At 37.5% G+C, this 19464-nt stretch overlaps 1 protein-coding gene across 1 annotated transcript in view; it reads right to left on the bottom strand.

Moving 5' to 3' along the window:
- Positions 1 to 3640: 3640 nt before the first annotated feature.
- ADGRV1 (adhesion G protein-coupled receptor V1) overlaps positions 3641 to 19464 on the bottom strand; it is a gene marked incomplete at its 5' end in the record, with an annotated part of 277332 nt that continues 261508 nt past the window's right edge. The window contains 3 exons of the mRNA XM_084224720.1: positions 3641 to 3813; positions 11709 to 11886; positions 13579 to 13770. Of these exons, the coding sequence (XP_084080846.1) occupies positions 3695 to 3813; positions 11709 to 11886; positions 13579 to 13770 (489 nt within the window). The 3' untranslated portion in view covers positions 3641 to 3694. The remainder of the gene's footprint in view (positions 3814 to 11708; positions 11887 to 13578; positions 13771 to 19464) is intronic.

Genomic DNA, 19464 nt, shown 5'->3' with positions numbered 1-19464 from the left:
TTCTTACACTAGTTCTGGTGAAACAGAATCTAAAATAGCAGCTCAAGAGCCAGAGCATAAACCAAGCTATAGTGAAATGCATCTGACAGCAGGATATGCCTGAATTTAAGCAATTTTCTAGTCTAACCATGATCCTGACATGATCAATCAATTTAACATAATTTTATGTTGAGTGCATAGGCATTTTATTGCAGTAAAGCTCCCAATATAATCTAATCCTTGGCAGATCAAAGCTCTCACTGTGGAGTCCTCAGCAGGATGACTTTAGTGTAGAATATTGGAGAGCTATTATTTGCATGGTAGAGACAGAACATGAATATACTGGGGGTCTCAGCTGGGTTCTAAAAAAATTAGTAATCTGGTAAGTTCTGTTCAAGTCACTGACATGGAGTTCTATTTTTGCTGTACAGCAAGGAAGGTGAAATCGGTGGCTTTCTCTAAAACATCACCTGAAAGATGTCTGTTGAACTTAGTATTTTTCACCAGTTACACATTTGAATGTGAAATATACTCAGGCATCTTTCAAAAGAGGTGAATTATATTAGCATGTGAGCAAACTCTTGAAACACATCCTTTCATCCATCTGATCTACATATATATGTAGGGGTTTTAAGTGAAATTTGTCTTGAAAAGGGGCTTCACATGGTGAACTGTAAAATGCTAAATATTAAGTATTATTATATAATATTAAATTATAACAGTATAATAGATGACTTATAATAAATTATAAACAATTATATAACATTATAGTATGGCACAGAGCATAATATCTTAATTTATGAAATAATATTTGAAATATACATACATTCAATTAAATATTGTAGTAAATGCTTTTCTTTAATATTATATAAAATAGTAAATATTAACTAATTAGTATTAATATTAAACATAGTAAATATTAACTACAGATCCTTCTACACTTCAAACATGTCAAATGGCTTCTTGGGGAGAAATATCTTTGTTTATAAGAAAACAGAAGAGGCAGCAATTGTTTTTCCCTACAGAGGGACAAGGCAAATGCTTGTATGAGTCAGTCAGCATGGCAGGCTGTGTTGTAATGCTTGGTTTGAAAGATACCTAGCTGCAGATTATTTCACCTCATAGAAGCACAGAAATGTTTACACTCTCAATTAAATTTCAAATAATTCCTGAGATCAAGGAGCTGCAGGAGGTGTTCAGTCTGGTTGGGTTGAGTTACGCCAAGAGTAAAGGTGCTGGTCCTGCCCAGGTGTGGCTGCTGGGTACACCTGACTCAGAGCAAACAGCTGCCCTCCTCCTGGCTCTATCTTTGCCAGTCCAAGTAACAGCAAAAAGGGGCTGAGAGAGACTCAATTTATTCAACTGCTGAATCTCCTACAGACAGAACATTTTCTGCTAAAATAGGATCGGTTTTAGAACAATTACAAAATTCATCTCATGACCTTAAACCATGTGAGTACCACTTAGAGATGTAAAGTACAGAAAATGCTGGCAGCAGATGCCATCCTGATCTGCTCTGAAAATGCTGATGCATTTACAGTAAATCCCTAGGCAGGCCAGTTGTGCAACAAGTTGAAGTGACATAAAGTATTAACATTTATGGTGATGAGTCAAATCAAACAAACATCCTCTTTATAAGCTTTCTCACAGCATGTAGTAGCATGTACTTCGAGTAATGAAACATCTGTTACAGTCCTGACTTGCTCACAACTGAGCAAGTGTTGCAATAGTTCTGTAGGGCCAGGTTTCACATTAAGCCTCTAGTGGGTAGATGAGAAGGATCAGCACTCACAAAGTTTACTTCATCTCAGTTTATTCAGGAAGAATGAGCCAGGTTACTTGTGAGGAAAACAAAACCGTGCCATATTGCAAAATATCCACAACTAATGTTAACTCCAGACTCACATGCTTCACTGATACTTGCATTTCACTCAAGTGCTCAGAAAGTCCCTTTTCATCAGGTGTACTTTGGGAAAAAAAATGAATTACAAAATTGCTTTGATGGCTCACTTTTGCATAATTTTCCCCACTTTATACATCTGTATGCATCTATGTATATATTGTGGTGTACTGCACTCAAAAACCAGCTTCTGCTCAGTCTTCCTGACCACCCTGTGCATTGCTCACGCTGTGAAAGGCTCATCTATTGTCCCCTGCTCCCACCTTCTAACTTGCATTAACTTTTGACATTTACCAAAAAGACTTCGCTTTGTTTCCTCTATACCATGACCAGTATAAAGAGACAACAAAATTCCTGTGAGTCAGAAATTTTAGACTCAATACAGCAGATCATATACTAGTTACATACAGACGTATTCTTATTTCCCAATTCAAACATATACTTTAAAAGAACTTGTTTAGTAGCTTTCCTGATTAAAAATATTTTCCTGCGTCTGTCAAGGCTTTTGCAGCATTACAGCTTAAAGTTGGTGTCTGTCTTGGATACAGGTGATGACTATAAGCTGTGCAGTCATATTAGCTGTTATAGAACTGTGACGCAGAAGTGAGATTTGTTTATTTTGTTGGTTTTGGCTTTTTTTAAGCTCAACAGCTAATTTGATACAGCAAAATTTGCATATCATTCTAAAAAAATTAATGGAAAGATCTCTATAAAAAATGTGTTCTTTTAAAGGGAGAGGTTGTTGCTCAGCCCTTACCCAGTGTGAAGCCTTTAGCAAATTCCTGAGGAACATATAAAAGATGCACATTGTCATCTACTGTACATCTATACTACACTGAGAAACGTTCAGAGGAAAATTCCCTTGGTCTCCTGCTTTAATGTGTTTTTCTTCCAGACTGTCCGTGCATAAGCAGAGTTAATGATTCCTACAAGATCAGCCTGCCTCCCCTCCCAGTTCTGAATTACTTTCTCTGATCTTTTTTTCTTCCAAGGGGGAACTTTTCTTGCTCATTTATGGCCCCAGATTACTGATCTAACTCTGTAATGTGATTCTTGAACCCTTCAATCAGAACAGGACTATCTACATGGAGATCAACAGAAAATTCAACTCTTTAAAATTCCTTCTATTTTTGCCTGTGAAGAGTGAAACAGCTTAATATTATGAAACCAGCAAGGTAAAGAAGTTAAAAGAACACAGCTGCCAATGGTTTCACTCTTGTTCTTCATCTCTCCTTCCCTCTGTGTGTTTCAGATCATTGCATATTTATCATGTCACAATTGAAATTTCAAGCTCTTTGACTCAAGGCTTGTGTCATTACTTGAATTTGTTCACAGATTTGGGTACTCACAAAAAGAGTGAGAAGAGTGCAGCTTAGGAAACTTAGAAAAACTGTGCCACTAGAATGCTTTCCTATTCAACAGGGTGTCTGTATCACCTTTCATCTTCATAAACAGTAAGGAGAAATAACAGACTGTTTTGTATCAAACAGACTCTATTGCTTTATTAGTCAGTGTTAATGTACAGGTTAATTTAAAAAAGCTACAGTTTATGAAATGTACTGTCTACTTACAAGATACAAATCTAGGCCAATTGCCATGGTATCTATTGATGCTCACCCACTATAAAAAATTTACAGTTTTTTTTCTGATATACAAAACCTTAAGCAAACATTCCGTGTTAAACATACAGTAAAGATAACAGCATTCTACTAGAGTTTTATATAGTGTTTTAGTGCAAAAGGAAGTACAAATATAAAAATACTGAGGCCTGAATAAAAAACCACAACAACAACAAAAACCAAGCAAGCTGTGGAGTTAGAGGTGAGTGTCAGCTATGGGTATTCTTCTAAGCTCTACAATCTGGGAGTTAGCCATGCTGCCACCATCTTGGCTGCCATGACACGACTCATTATCACTGACACTGAGACCGGCACCTGAAATAGAGAAAAAAAAAACAGAAATAAAAATCAGTGAGAATGAAATTTTGACAGAGAAATGGGGATACTCTGTCCCACCCTGCTTTATTCTGATTATTGAAATGTTTCCCTACCCCGCAACCACATGTCAAGTTTCCTCATACTAGTCTACCATTCTGAATTCATGGATTATAACATTAGCTGACATAGCTTTGTACCATCCAGATATGCTTTTCATAATTCCACTGTGATTCACTTTATTTGTGCCAGTAAGTGGCACAACAGATATTTAGAGGTTGCCTTGAAATCAGAAAAGCATAAATCAAGGCCTGGCTTGGACTGGGTTAATGATCTGACTGTTAGCATCTGGTGTTTCCAAGGACTTCCTCATAAATAATTGATTTTTAATCATACAATTTCCAAGTTAAGCAATAATTCCAACTGTCTTAATAAGACAGTAATTTCAACATGAGAAAAGATATTGACCAAATATTCTTTAAACACACATTTGACATAAACTTTTGCAATAAGTTTTACTTCTGCCAGAAGACAATACTAGAATTTGGTTCAAGGGAACCTCCAAAACATGATTAGAAGAGACCTCAGGAGGCTACCTCTCCATTCTTTTGTCATAGGACTTCTGCTGGCTTTCTGCTTCCTATTTGTTTGATGGGGATTTCATTTGGGCTTTTATTGGGGGGGAGGCTTGAGTTGATTAGTGTGAAGATTCATAATCCTGCACTAGTTTTTATGAAAATTTTCTAGACCATTTTGTCACAAGAGATCTGTTGAAACTATAAACTTCAGTGCTTTTTCAGCTCCTCTCCTTAGGCTATAGAACAAATTCTACACGATACATGAATTTTGAGGGCTTAGGGTGTCTAGGCTTTAAATTTGTTGAGAACTGCATATCAGTATAATGAGGCATGAGGATATCAATACAAATCACTTTCAAGTATCATCCTGCAGCAATGTCATTTACAAATTATGGGGGAAGTAATTTGTTTTGGGCAGAAGCAGATCTGTAACTACACGCAGTTCAAGGCAGTTACACAGGAATGACATCTGGTTCAAAACAGCTCTGAATAGGGTATGCTGGGAGAGGCAGTGACTTGCATTTCATATTGAAAAATATTTTTCAGAGTTTCTATCAGGCATACAGTGCATCTCTTATTTCTGTCTCAGCTGACATTGCAGCTTTTGGTTTGTTCGACAAAAGAAAAGTGTGGTTTAATTTTTTTTTTAGTTTCTTCACCTTTTTCTATGCTCTCTCTTGTTGCACTTTGACAAAGATTTCCCTTAGCACCCTTCCACCCACCACCGCTCATGCAGAAAAGTACTGTAAAGCGGGCAGCAGTGAGATGTTGCTTTGCTGTGGGAAGTCAGGATGCAATCTTGAATACAGAGTTTGGTCCAGAGACTCTGCACAGAAGGTCCTGTAGGACTAGCCAAGTTTTTCTGCAGAGGTCTGGACAAAGTCCTGGTAGGGGCCAAACTTTGATCCATGCCCTATGATCCAGGGGAAAAGTGGGTAAGTTGCACCATGATCCTTCTTACACCTGGTTTTGGTGTTTGGGTCATGGAGGGAACACTGACCCTACTGAGTCCTTAGGTCTGCATGACTCAAGCTCTTGGGAAAACAACAAACACTGCCAGAGTATGACAGGAGTAAAAATCCATCAAGTTACAGAGATACAATAACAAAGTCAAGATTAGGATCTGAATTATTAAAATACTTGTTTATAAATGTATTGAAGTTGATTTGTATGCACATTCAACCTTTTAATTGAGCTAGATCCTAATATTCAAAAGGTGCTTGAAGGTCCTGGGAAAAGCAGCAATTGTTTAAACAAGTTATTACGATTGTTTGATATTTGATTATTTTAGAAAGGAAACCTGACTGTAATAGGGAAGATGAATCAGACTGCTGTATTTACCACATGGGGATGGACAACCAAGTAAAAACCATGAGGTAAATAAAATACTTCAAATGAAGAAAGAACACAATACTTCTTATATAGCATAATAACAGTCAAATTCATTCAAGACATTTAGTCAATCTGAAAAGAGTATAGATTTCAAAAACTGACACCCACGCCCCCTCCCCACTATTCAAAATCATTTGAAATCACATATATGATCACCCTGGGCTCAGATTTTAAGGTGAACACTGAGTGTTGGTATTAGAAAGATATTTGTCTTACCATTAGCTATACTGGAAACATGGCAACTTAGCAAAGGGTTTAAGAATCTTTTGCTGGGCACTAAAAAGATCACGTATTGGTCTAATGGTATTATAGCATGTATATTCTTAAATGTTATATATGTGCAAGTTTTGTCCATGCTCTATGCAAAGTCAGAGATCTGTTTTGTTACATAGGCTCTTATCAGGAACTTGGCACGTCAGAGGCTGAAATTGGGTACTTTAGGTTTTACAAGGGCCTTGCTCTGCTGATGCTGCAAAGACAAACTGTGTTAGAGTTGATCCTTTTTAGGAATAAGAACTGAAATGTAACCAGGATACCAGCTTGCCAAACAGTCAGCAGGCTGAAAAGGGTATGACTGTTAACACAATTGAGTTTCACAGAGTTCATTGGTCCATTGGTTCTCAGATTAGAGTGGGATTTAAACTCAATCAGATCCCAAAAAGCATGCAGTCCTCTAGAGATCCTACAGTTGGATGGTAGGTATGTAGCAGGGAGTATTACTTTTCCCCAGTTTGTGAAGAAAAATAAGCAAGAAAATGAAACCTTTCTTTCTTTCTTTTCTTTGTGTATGCAAGGACTAGCTGTAAACTGAAAAGTTTCAGCTCAGGCTGAAACCCAGAGAGGTTCCTCCACTGACATCTGCTGGTGAAGGGCTACACCAGTGCATCCCTATGTGCCCTGAAACACCAGCTGTTATCATCTGCATGCTTAGAGATAGCTGAGACTTTCATTGAAACATCTTAAGGGAGAGAGCTTGCATTGTAAGTACTGCGCTCATATTACTGGTAAAACTTTTTATCTCTCAAGCACTTATATCTTGCTTAATCAATCATGATTTTATTATATGTGTGGGATGTATATGAATAAGCTACACAAACCAAATTTAATTCTTCATTCAGGGTTTTAACTTCACAGAAATGACACCAACATCCATTCTATAAATAAAGTTCAGATTGAACCAAAAATGTTTGCTGGGAATTGCACAGCCACATTCAATAGCCATCAGGTAACATATGTGTGACAACCACAGATGAGAAACTGAATGAATATGCAAACTATCTTTCCTTCCTTTGTTTTTTTCTTTGAAGTGAGCCCTTCAAAACAGAGATTATGCAGATTGATAAAGAAGGAACTTTGCCACCGACAATCTGCATGCCTTGTAATAGAGAGTCTCCAGGATGCTGCACTGAGCACCTTTCAGAATTGAAATTTCAAATGTTACCTCAGGTTCAGGATGGCTGCATGAGATGCTTTATTCTTAAACCAGTGGAGTCACCAAGGTTTATAAAATGCTGATTTTGGAACCCTAGTTGTATTAGATTGAAAATCATGAATCAATTTATATAACATTGTTATTGTAACAGCTGTATTTGTGTGGGGTTTTAACTTAGTAGATTTTTCCAGGTATTTTCCATATGAGGGAATCATTAGAATATTTGCATCATATTAAAGAAATACTGGAATATTTCTGTAATACTTATCACAATTGCCTCTATTAAGATTAAAAAAACACTGAGGTATGAATGTAGCAGTATTCTGCTTCATGTGTATCTGGATACTACCATGGTGGGTCACCTGTCACCTCTGAAGAATTTTGGGCCTCCCTCAAAGGCTTTGCTCTGTTTTGGTTTCACATTTCATCCAAAGGAATAAATTGATTTGGTTTTGTGCATCACAGAAAGGGAGAGGATAAGAGTGTTTGTGAGATATAGATGGAAGTTCAGAAATCAGTAAAGCTATAATGCATTTATTCATGCTTTAATCCTTCTCTACCAGAGTACAAGTCCTCAGAGAATTCTGGTATATTGGGCTTTATCCTCAATTACAATAACATATGACTCTGTCGCAATCCGGAAGGCAAAGGTCTTACTAAATTGATTATCAATATAAACCTTGCACAAGAAATCAGAGGGAAAATGAGATCAATCCCAAAATTGCAGACTTTTAAAGTTATTAGTGAAATCAACAAAAACTAATTCAGAAATAACTAACTTTCTCAATAGGAGCTGTTTGAATCACTATAAGAGCTATAAATGAAATACAATAAAATAAATAAATACAAATTAATAAACTTTAAAAAAAGCTTTTAGCGCATGTCAATGAGCAGGACATGTCCCTAAATTATTTTTCCTACCATAATTGTTTTATTATTTCCTTCACATAAGCCACCTTGGAGCTAGCCTGTCTTCCAAAAGACCTCCAAAAGAAATGGCATGATGTAGTGAGCAGAGTGAATCTTAACTGTGTATTTCTGCATGGACATGAGCATATTTGATGGAAAGAAGGAATTACTTCATAAGGCATCCAAATACAATGGCTGTATGATATAAGAAGCCCACTGGATTTCTCACACAAAACAGAAAAACCCTATCACCATGTAATGCTTGTACAAAGCTAGCATAACAGGTGGCTAAGAAACAGCACACTGCTATCCACCTGATTTGCTAGAACTGCAGTTGTATGCCTCCATCTGACCCAGCCTGTATTTCAGGTTAATCTGTAATTAGGCCCAGCATTAATGACAGTGGAGCCAAGGGCTAAGTGCACAGTTTTGTGATTGTGGAGGAGGAATTCTGTGAGGAATGTGTTCTGTGACACATTCCTTTAGCAATAAGGCTGAGTGTGCCAGCACAACTATTTATGGGTCTACGCTTCAAATTACTAAACACTGACAAGTTAAAAACAAAGATTTTCTGTGGAGGATTTGTTGATTTTTTTTTTTTTTAACCTGTCTTCATTTCTACAGCTGAGAGTGGCAGAAAGGCAGGAATGAAATTTTAGCTTTGCTATAATTATACTAATTTCCAATGATCCTGGCTGCCAGGTTAAACCTTGTGGCCACAATATTATTTCCTGTGAGCATAAGTTAAAGTCACCTTCAGATAGCTCAGAACTACATGAGCAGAAAGAAAGATGAAGCACAATGGGGCATAAAAACATTTTTACATATTCCTCTGCTGATCCTCAGTCAGCCCTCAGAGTGGGAGCTAACATTTTAGCACCACTATAGGTAAGTTTTAGTATAGATTGACAGTTTTAGAGAACACAGATAATGGAAAGTTCAGTTTCAGTTTATCAAAGGTAAAGTTCAAACAATAGTATTTTTTATCTTCCTCCAAAAGCAACATCCCCCAGTTTAGCAGTGATTAAAACTAGATAATGTGGGGGGAAAGTACCTTCTCCCTGCTCTTCCAGAATGAGGAATTCTCAGCCTTCTGAAAAAGTCTATTTGAGAATAGACTTTTGAGAAGCTTCTCACACAGCAAATTGCAGGCAAGAGCAGTTCAGCAAAAAGGCATTTTAGCTGCCTTTACACTTTTGCCTATTTAGAGAAGAGGCCTTGTCTTCCAATTGCCAATGACCACTTCCTTGGCGCAAGACTGGTGCTCAAAGGGCCTCAGACTAATTCACGTAGAGTGGGAGAGAGAAGGGAAAAGAAAGAAGAAGAAAAGAAGATATCTAACTTGACTTCTTGTGGTTTCATGTAAGCACAAGCAATGACACAAGAGAGGAAGAAATGTGGTACTGAGAAACGAGGAGATGAGCTCATTTCAGTGCCTGCTAGCTTAACTGCTAGTTTTATCATAAAACTCCTGTTAGACCACAGCACAGTGAATGCTTTAGCAGCATAGGTCCATACTGCCAAACAGAGAAAAAAATTCCAGCTTTCCACCACCTCATCTCTCTTTTTATTACTTCCATGTGATTCCCTGCCTCCCTCTCTTGGGCCATGCACTTAACTGAACTGGATAACAAGTCAGGATGAAAATAATAAAAAAGATTTTTAGTTACAGAAAAGCTTGTTGGTTTTGTGTATGGTTTTGGTGTTTTGTTTTTGTTTGTTTGTTGTTTGTTTGTTTGTTTGTTTTTTAAGAAAAAAAATATGTTGAGCTGGAGGTTGTGTCTGAGACTATAGCTGATTTACTTTGCTGGTCAAAGATGCTCTAACCTTCCACATCACCTCTTCAGGTCATCTTGTTCAAATGTGAGGCTGAAACCAGATGGGACAACTGTTTTGGTTTAGAAATCATGGGGATTTTTACTATTGCAACACCTATTGACTATTGACATCATGTGAGAACATGAGTAAGCATCAGTGAAAAATCGTCTGGCATTAATTGAATCAGTAACATAAACAAAATATTTTTCTCCAACAATGGCCTGAAGTCACTATCTCAAATCACATAAATATGAAATGCTCATAAAAATTATGATAAAATTTTAATAAATAAGACAATAATAGAATTTAGGCAAGAAAATCAAAAGTTTGTTTTGGACCTACTTTCTCAAAGAACTAAACCAGTGATGGAGCTTGAAGACCTAGGAAAAAGTAACTAAATGTTGAATATGTGTTGAATTGTATTATATTTCAGCTATGGCTGTTGCCTTGATTGTTCTTCATGCCTTAAGACTCAGTCTTCTACAGTTTACTGATGCCAACTGATTTACTTAAGTAGTAAACATTGTGTAATAATAGGAGTGTTAGATGTAGATAGTTTCATGTCTTATAAACTACCTAGGAATTTCCTTCTTAGTGTTCAGTAAGTCAAAAAGTAAAAGCTACCTTCTTACATACCTAAAAAAAAACCAAAAAAAGGTTTTCAACTGCAACTTCTGCACCTAGCTTTGAAAGTCTTTAAAAAAATTGAATGCTACTTTCTGCTAGTAGAACTAGTCTGCAAAATGTTTAGAATAATTAATAAGTATAAAACAGATTTTCACAAAACATAGAATGGTTTGGGTTGGAAGGGACCATAAAGACCATCTATTTCCAACCCCCTGCCATGGCAGGAATACTCTCCACTAGATCAGGTTATTCAGAGTCCTATTAAATCTGGCCTTGAACACTTCCAGGGGGCAGCCACAGCTTCTCTGGGTAACCTGTACCAGAGCCTCCCCACCCTCAGAGGGAAGAATTTCTTCCTAATACCTAATCTAAACATGCCCTATTTCAGTTCAAACCCATTCCCCCTTGTCCTGTCACACTTTTGCCCTTGACAAAATTCCCCTCCAGCTCTCTTGTAGCTCCTTTAGGTATTGGAAGGGACTGAAAGCTCTCCTGAGTGCCGTTCCTTCTCCAGGCTGACAACCCCAACTCTTTCAACCTTTCCTCACAGCAGAGACTCTCCAGCCCTCTGAGCACCTTCATGGCCTCCTCTGGAATCAGTCCATGTCCTTCACATAGTGAGGGCCCAATAATCAGAGGCATTTCCAGCAATGTAAATCAGCTTAGGATATAGTGTTATGAACTTACTGAATAAAAACACTTGTTTATTATCAGCTTTACCAGTCTCCCATCCAGTTTGATTTTTCTTGATTCACTGAATGGAACAAGCTTCTGAAATCGTGTGTGCAGGGTCATGTAATCTGCTACTCCCACAAATATCTTGCTGTTGTCTCTTGCAAGGCTCAGAGGTATCCCTAAAGATCATTTAGGTGACCTCCTGCTACCAAGCAAGTCCACTTGTACTTTACCTCGGTGGGCTTTGGTTAGTGTATACCACATTTATCAGGTAGGGAGGGTTACTTTGCCTCTTTGGTTGTCCTATCAGACATTCCTATGATAACTGATCTTTCAGATTTTCACTGGAAATCAGATTATATTAAGAGACCTCATTAACTGTATCTCATGGAATGGTGGCACCATTAGGATGAACAACATTGCAATTCAGCAAACTTTGAAGAGCAAATGGAAGAGTCACTCACCAGTCTTTAAAGCAAATATTAGGTCATCAAACTCTTGTGATTCCTCATCAGCAACTAATGAGCTGGTACTGTATCCTCCAGAAGGGTGGAAAACATTACCATTTTGTGGACTCTGCTTAAAGGCAGCACTACCTTGACTAGCAGGCTGCAAGGATGCCCTCTCCCAGTCTGCAGGTACCTGCAGAGTTTAAAAAGACACAAAATTCAGTAATCATCAAAACTATGATACAGAAACTGGAAATGATGACCAGAGCTGAACTGAAGACCAAGAGATTTTGGAAAAAGCTATTCTGCCACTTCTATAATGAACCAGGAAGCCTTTCAGAACTTTTTAATAAATTGTATCTCTATATCTATATAATTTATATCTATATCTAGGTCTAAATCTAGATCTAGATCTAGATATATCTGTATCTCCCTTTCTCTTGCCTTTCCTTTCCTCCTGTGTTGGGTTTTCATGGCCAAGTTTTGGTAGTGGGGAGGGTTACAGGGGGGCTACTGGGGTGGCTTCTGTGAGAAGCTACAGGAAGCTTCCTTCCTGCCTGGTTGAGCAACGCCTGGCAGCTGCAAAGATGTATCCACTGCCACATCTGGGACAATTCGATATGGTGGTAATGCCTCTCTCAAAACATATTTAAGAAGAAGAATATAAAAAAAGATTATTGTGCAGATGTGGCTGTGGTCAGGAAAGAGCAGAGTGGGAATTTGTGAGAGGAACATTTCTGCAGACACCAGAGTCAGTGAAGAAGGAGAGGGAGAAGGTGCTCTAGATGCAATAGCTGGAATTCCCTTGCAGCCTGTGGTGCAGACCAAGAGGAAGCAGCTGTGCCCCTGCAACACATGAAGGAGCCCCACACCAGAGCAGGGGGGTGCCTTAGAGGAGGCTGTGAGAGGAGTTCAGAGACCATGCCAGGCCTGTCCATGGAGGACTACGCCCCTTGGAAGAAAGACCCATGCTGCAGCAGTCTGGGGAAGCCTCTTGCCTTGGGATGGACTCTCACTGGGTAAGCTCATGGAGAACTGTCTTCTGCGAGGGACCCCCTGTTTAAGTACAGGAAGGATTCCTCTCCCTGAGGAGTGCAGAAGCTACGGATGACTGACCATAACCCCCATTCCTTGTCTCCCTGTGCTGCTGAGGGAGGAATTAGACCTGGGAAAGAAGGAGGGTTAGTGGAGGGGGGGAGATGTTTCTAAGTCTGGGTTTTTTTTTTTCATTATGCTGCTCTGATTTTGTTAGCAATAAATTAAATTAATATTAATCTATAAGTATATCTCTATATCATCCACTTTAGATGGTGCCTGGCATCTAGGCAGGGTAAACCCACTACACCTTCCTTTCCCTTTTCCCTTTTTTTTTTCCATTTTCCCTTTTTTTTCCCTATTCCCTTTTCCCATTTCCCCTCCTTTCCTTTCCCCTTTCAATTCCTTCCATTCCATTCTATTCCAATTTTATTCCAACTTTATTGCAATTTCTAGAAGTTTTGAACATCATAACTCTGAGAAATTAACGACTTAAAGCCCATCTAAAACCTATAGTAAGCTTAAAGAATTAACCTAAAATTTTGATTTCTCATGACCTACTTTTGACACTTTAACCAACCTCCATAATAAACTGAAGCCTCAAGTGTGAAAGGAGAAATTCTCTATGTGGGATGTTATCAGGGCACAGTAAATTCCAAGAATAACATGGATAAAGATAACTATTTTTGTTATTAAAATAATTGGGAAAAAAAAAAAAGCTCCCCACTGTCAAACTTATAACATTTAGCATCTTATTCCCCTGTATTACACTTCAGAACTAATGCTGAAATCTCTAGGTACATTTCAATAAACAAGTTAATGACTATAGAGAACTACAGAGCACTCTTACCTCTTCCATAGCACTGATGAGGTTCTGTGTGGACTTGCTGATCTCTCCTCCCACAGCTGGCAGACCACTGCCATGTGTGAAAAATGCTGATCCTGGAGTTGTATGTCCATTCATGTCAACAGTGTAACTTGCTTTCACAGGACAGCAAAGTTGGTTGTGCAGGATAAAATATACCACAAACACATAAAGACCCTTAAACAGAGATTGAAAGAGAACAGCAGGCTGTGAAATGGAGGGAGCTTGGTTCAGAGCTTTTTCTGCAAACTAATGGGTGAAATCACTATCCACCAGAGATCTAAAAGTTACAAGTAAGTTCATATCCTGAGTTCTTCAGCTAAAAAACACACAAGCATGCACACGCACACACACATACATATACAAGTATTTGAAAATTATTATTTAGTTGAACCTACAGAATTGCAATGGAAAGCCATGAACCCAAAACCAACAAAACCAACTTGAGTTTCACAGTTGTCATAACAGTGAAAATGAGGTTAAAGGCCTCCCTCATAATAGCATTTGGCTGCTGTTCCTTAGCCACAATTGTTCATTTTCTTACTGACCTGCTAGCTTTTTGTAATCTTTACCTCATGCAAACTGCACTGCTGCTGTCACAGATACCATAACTACAAATTAGATGTTCTGTGATATGAACTAATTCAGCACTGATTTTCATTTCTGGTTACAACAAAGGCTCTGCTGTATGCTTCTGCAATTCTTCTTTAAAACTTGCTAATTTGGACCTTTAGTCTGAGCCAAGACAAATAACCATGTCTTGTGTTTATAAAGAAATCTACTAACTGAACTTCTCAATAAGAAATCTGACTTACTTTAATCTTTAAGTTGCACTAATACTGAAGGAAAATAATCCACTCCAACTGATAAATCAACCTGTTCAATAAGTACTAAAGAAGGGGTTACCAAAATAGTACAGAAATAAGTTTTCTGCATTCTAACCAATTTCTGCAATACAATTACATTTGCAATGTTTTTTTTTTTAATTCACATTGTTCTCTAGAACCCTGAAGCCAATTGTACTAAGCAGAACAATTAATTTTAAAGGTATCCACTGGCATGGAAGTACTTAACTGGGTTTACAAATAGTAAGGAGTTTCACCTAATTATATTTGTGAATTCTTAACAAAAGGAATTTGAATATACTCAATAAAAGAAGAGACTGCAAATACCCAACAGCACTTCATCATACATAGACTGATAATGTCTATTGCAAAAATGATATGACAGAATCATCTGATCCCAAGTGACACATAAGAAAAGCTAATGGGATTCAACCGGATTTCAATCTCAGCTGGTTAAACACTGAAAATACTCTCACACAGCTGCTATAGAACCATACAGCTCTGCTTGTGAGGTTTTTTAACAGAAAACTACCAAAGAAGAGTGCTAAAACCACTAAAAAACTATTTTGAGAAAACATGTTTCTGCTTTTCCAGATTATTGTTTATTTGTCATGACAACTCTGAGCACTTCACTGAGAAGAAATTTCTTTGTGATACATATCAGCAAATACATTCCATAAAATAGATGTAAACATGTTTGAAACACTAAAAAGGAACAAAAATATCCTTTTATTCTATAAACAAGTTCAAGGATTCTGATATACATCAAACATAATGAGGCTAGCAAATGGATTTATTTTAATTTAAGTTGTTATGGATATGAAAAGGATAAAAACCCCAAGAAGAAAAGATTATAGTGACAATACAAAATTCAGAGTAGCCTCTGGCAGTTCAGTCTCTGAGGGCCTAGCCACAAAAGTTGCACACTAATTTCAAGTAGTTTTGTACTTTTCAAGGAAAACCACTAGCTGAAGACACCGCACAGCCCTGTCTTTTGAAATTGCAGGGACACAAGGCATTAGTATACAAGGTCTACAACAAGTCACTCTCCTCAAGAAGCCTCAAATGTGGACACCCAATTTTCTAAAACAAATACTCATGGACTAAAGTGTCACAATTATCTCCTTAACTTGGTCTGTGTCCTGCTATAATTCTCTGCAGACGGATGATGAGAAACTCCTCTGGGTCCTTCCATAATAATCACATGGACACAGGGAGGTTATTTTAATACCTAAGGACAGGAGAAGTCAAAGGCTGAGACAGATAGCAGAACCAAAAACTGTGTTTTACTTCTCCCGTCTTGTAAGCTGTTAGAGCAATGTCTTACAAACAGAAGCTTATACCTAATGAAACCCAATACTCCTAAGCAGACAATACATTTACACAGGAATTCTTGCTGGACAGAGAATTTCTTGTTTGGCTGGACAAAGGATGGATCTTTCTTTCACCTATATTCCCCTCCAAATCTAGAATTTCAAGAAGATAACACTCTGCAGATGTGAGTTTCCTTGTACCATCCACTGTAGTTTCATTTGAAGCATCAAAAGGGTTTTGTGGTCATATTCTGACAGTCCTGTGTCCCTGTTAAAAACCCCCAGGAAGGTGGTTAGGAAGCTATAACAAGTCAAATGGTCCTGCCCAGATAGCACTGAGTTCCAAACACCATACACATGATATCATGCAGTAAATCATATGGATTTCTGTTTCTTTTCAAGCCAGCAGCTACCAAGATGTTTACTCTGAAAGAGCATGGACAGCATGCAGATCCTTGGGTTGTTGTCAGTGCAACAACAGCTTTCACAGTTTCAGTGGGTTTTTTCAAAAGCACCAGTCTGAGAACTGAACTATCTTTCGTCATGCTTTTGACTCATGTTTCTTTCCACTTCAACTTTTAACACTGTAAAAACAGTCATAAATTGCTACGAAAATAAGGTTGTTGGCATTGTAATATATTTTTTTCTGTGTTTATAATATAAACAACTCTATCCAACTTGTAACTATTGTACTTCTTCAGAGACCCACAGACCTTGTCCTTGCTGGCTGGACTAAGAAAGAAATGAAGACAATAGTTAATTTCTGCTGACAGGTCTGCTGGGAACCTGCACCCTCCATAAGGATTGAAAAGAGGGTGGTTAAGGTGTGGATATTAGTTAACACAGGCAATGACATCTCTGTTCAATTTATGTGAAATATTATTTTTATTAGAAGTTTTCATCAAAAAAACCTAACCTAAACCCAAACCCCAAAATCTCAGCCTAGTGCCAACAACCTCAGCTGTTGAATACATATTGGGAGACATGCTTCTCCACTCACAAGCATGTGCCGAGGGGCCAGGAAAATCTCTTGGGTCCCAGATTACAACGACTGACTAATAATGTAAGAGTTTGACCTGGGCTCCATGGAAGCACACTGAACAACTAAGCTAAAGAACTAGGGCTCTAGAAGACTTAATAGTAATTCTACAAAAATTCTGTGCATGGGGCCCTCAGGTCTGCTTAGAAAACATTTAACCCTATTTGATTTATGGTTAAATTATGATAGTAGTGTTAGTACAATGATACAGTAAAACATCAAAGAAAAAGGTGGTAGTAATGTATTTCCTATGGAGGAAGGTGGGAAATGCTTCAAGCAGACAATTAGATTGTCCCAAAGGAGGGAGCACAAACAGGCAACTTCTCAAACATGGGGCTTATAAGAAAAAAGTCTGCAAGAGACTGTCTGCAAAGACTGCTGATTATTTACTTATATTTGCTCATGGAAGACAATTAAGCTCTTACCATTTCATCTCAGCAAGCTGATCTGGCTTATAAACTCTTTTGTAGTGTTATGCCAAGGAAAAAAAAAATCCATATAAACACAGGTACAACTTCCTGAAAGAAAGCTCACGTGGAAAAGTTTGATGGGATATTTTTGTTCAGTGAGGCGGGAGCAGCCTCAGTGCTGCTCTAGGTTATGCCAGATAGTTCACCTTACAAGAGACAGTCGTGTAAGTGGGAAGTGACAGAAGGAGAGAGAGTGGTCTTGAATTGAAATGGGGAAGGTTCCAACTAGATACGAGGAAAACACATTTAATGTAAGGGTAACTAAGCACTGGAGCAACCAAAAAGACTGTGGAAATTACTTCACAGAAGAAGAAGGGAGTTTTTTCTGGTATATATGAACACAATATAATTGGTGAGAAGGTTTTGTTTATGCATATGTGTGAGGTAGGTTTTCCTATGCAACAGATTGATTTATTATTTTGAGGAGCAGTTGCAGGAAGCTAGTAAATTAAGGACAGAATACATTAATACACTTTACACCTCATGAGAACCCACGCAGGACTGGAGGACTGATCCACAGGAAACCGTCACCGCACACTAAAGACTCAGAGTTTCTGTGTCTCTGTGCTCTAACAGTTTGTTCCAACTTACTGTACACCTAAATTTGAAAACTGAGCTAACTCTGTTGCTAGTAATGAGTAAGGATAAAACAGATTGTAGGCAATCAGCAAATAGTTTCATCATCTCCTTTTTATATACAGAGAGAAAACCAAGATGCTTACTGCATTACAGGATTTTATTATTGTTCTGATAAACACAAATACACCAATGCATTAGACTTATTTTTGAAGCTAATATACAGCACATTTCTCCCACAAGTATTTTAACCATGTCTGAGATACTCTACCTTGAAAATTGTAGAACCTGTTTTCCACAAAGACATTCATTCAGATACTGTCATCTATTTTAGAGTAATGGTATTTCCGTATATAAAACTAAAGTATCTTATGAGGACTTTTGTGAACAAAAAGTAATTTCACCATAGCAGTGAAGCAACCGGTTTCTGGGTATTTATCAGCATAAAAAAAAATCTAATTTAATTTAAATTAAATTTAATTTGGAATTTTTTTTTCTTTACTATCATCACATGACTGTCAATAAAAGTTGCTTTTTTAAAGGAGAATACTTAAAGCAAAATCAAGGCTTCTGAAGAAAGCTGACCTTTTGGTCAGATCACAAATTTCAGTTACCAGAAATGTCTCATTATGATCCTTAAAATACAGTGGCTAAAAAATACAGTATTATTTTTACAGTTACACCTTTATTCATGCCAGCTGGTAAAAACACCCTGATAATGCACACAAATGTATCTTGGACAACAGAAAAATTGTCCATACTTGGATCAGCTTTTGACACGCTTTGTCATTACTGTAATTTCTGTATGATAGTTTATGCTTTGGTTATTCTTCCTTTGGATTTTTAATTTTATCAGGGTGAGATTTAATTTCATTCTGTGTCTGGACTGTGCTAATTTACTGTTGGCAACCAGTCCTAGTAAGTCCTTTCCTTGTTAATTTAATGGTCACGCTGTTCTTCTTGGTTGGCTGTCAATGGTCACAGGTGCTGCTGCCACTTCTGGTGGTATGCTACTCAGTGCATTGGTTGATTTCTTGAGAACTTCCCTAGGGTTTTCATTAATTTATGGGAAGTTCTTGATGTTGTTTTCCATCACCAGCTGGTCAAAGACTGCTGTGGATTAACCTTGATTTGCATTACAAGTGCCTACCTCTTTTGGGAAAATTATGAGTCTGATTAATATAAATAAATTGCATGTTTCACTAAGTTCAAAAGCTAGTCTCTGCAAAGCAAGAAATGACTCACAAAATTAAAGGGATCATATTCAAGAAATCATAATCAATGTCATTGTGCAATGCATGATATAAATTTGATAATATAATCTTTCCTAATAATTTTTTTATTAGTTATGGAACTGAATATTCATATATGCAGTAGTATTAATAATGTGAGTCAAGTGGCAAACACAACACATATAATTATCTATTTATTTCTGCAAGGAAAGCTTTCCTTCCTTTCCTGCTTCCCTTCCCTCCTTTTTTTCAGAGATAATTATAATAAATTGCAGGCATGGCATTTTTCTATGCAGTCTTCAATGTACATTTTATTTTGCTATTATTATCTTCAATCATATTTTATTTTGAAAGCAGATTGAAGATCTTTTGTTGTTGCTATTATGACAGAAGTAT

Source organism: Fringilla coelebs (genome assembly GCF_963513975.1).
Source record: "Fringilla coelebs genome assembly, chromosome: Z".
Taxonomy (NCBI): Eukaryota; Metazoa; Chordata; class Aves; order Passeriformes; family Fringillidae; genus Fringilla; species Fringilla coelebs.
Note: the sequence above shows the minus strand (reverse complement) of the source record. Positions and strands in the feature narration are given on the sequence as shown.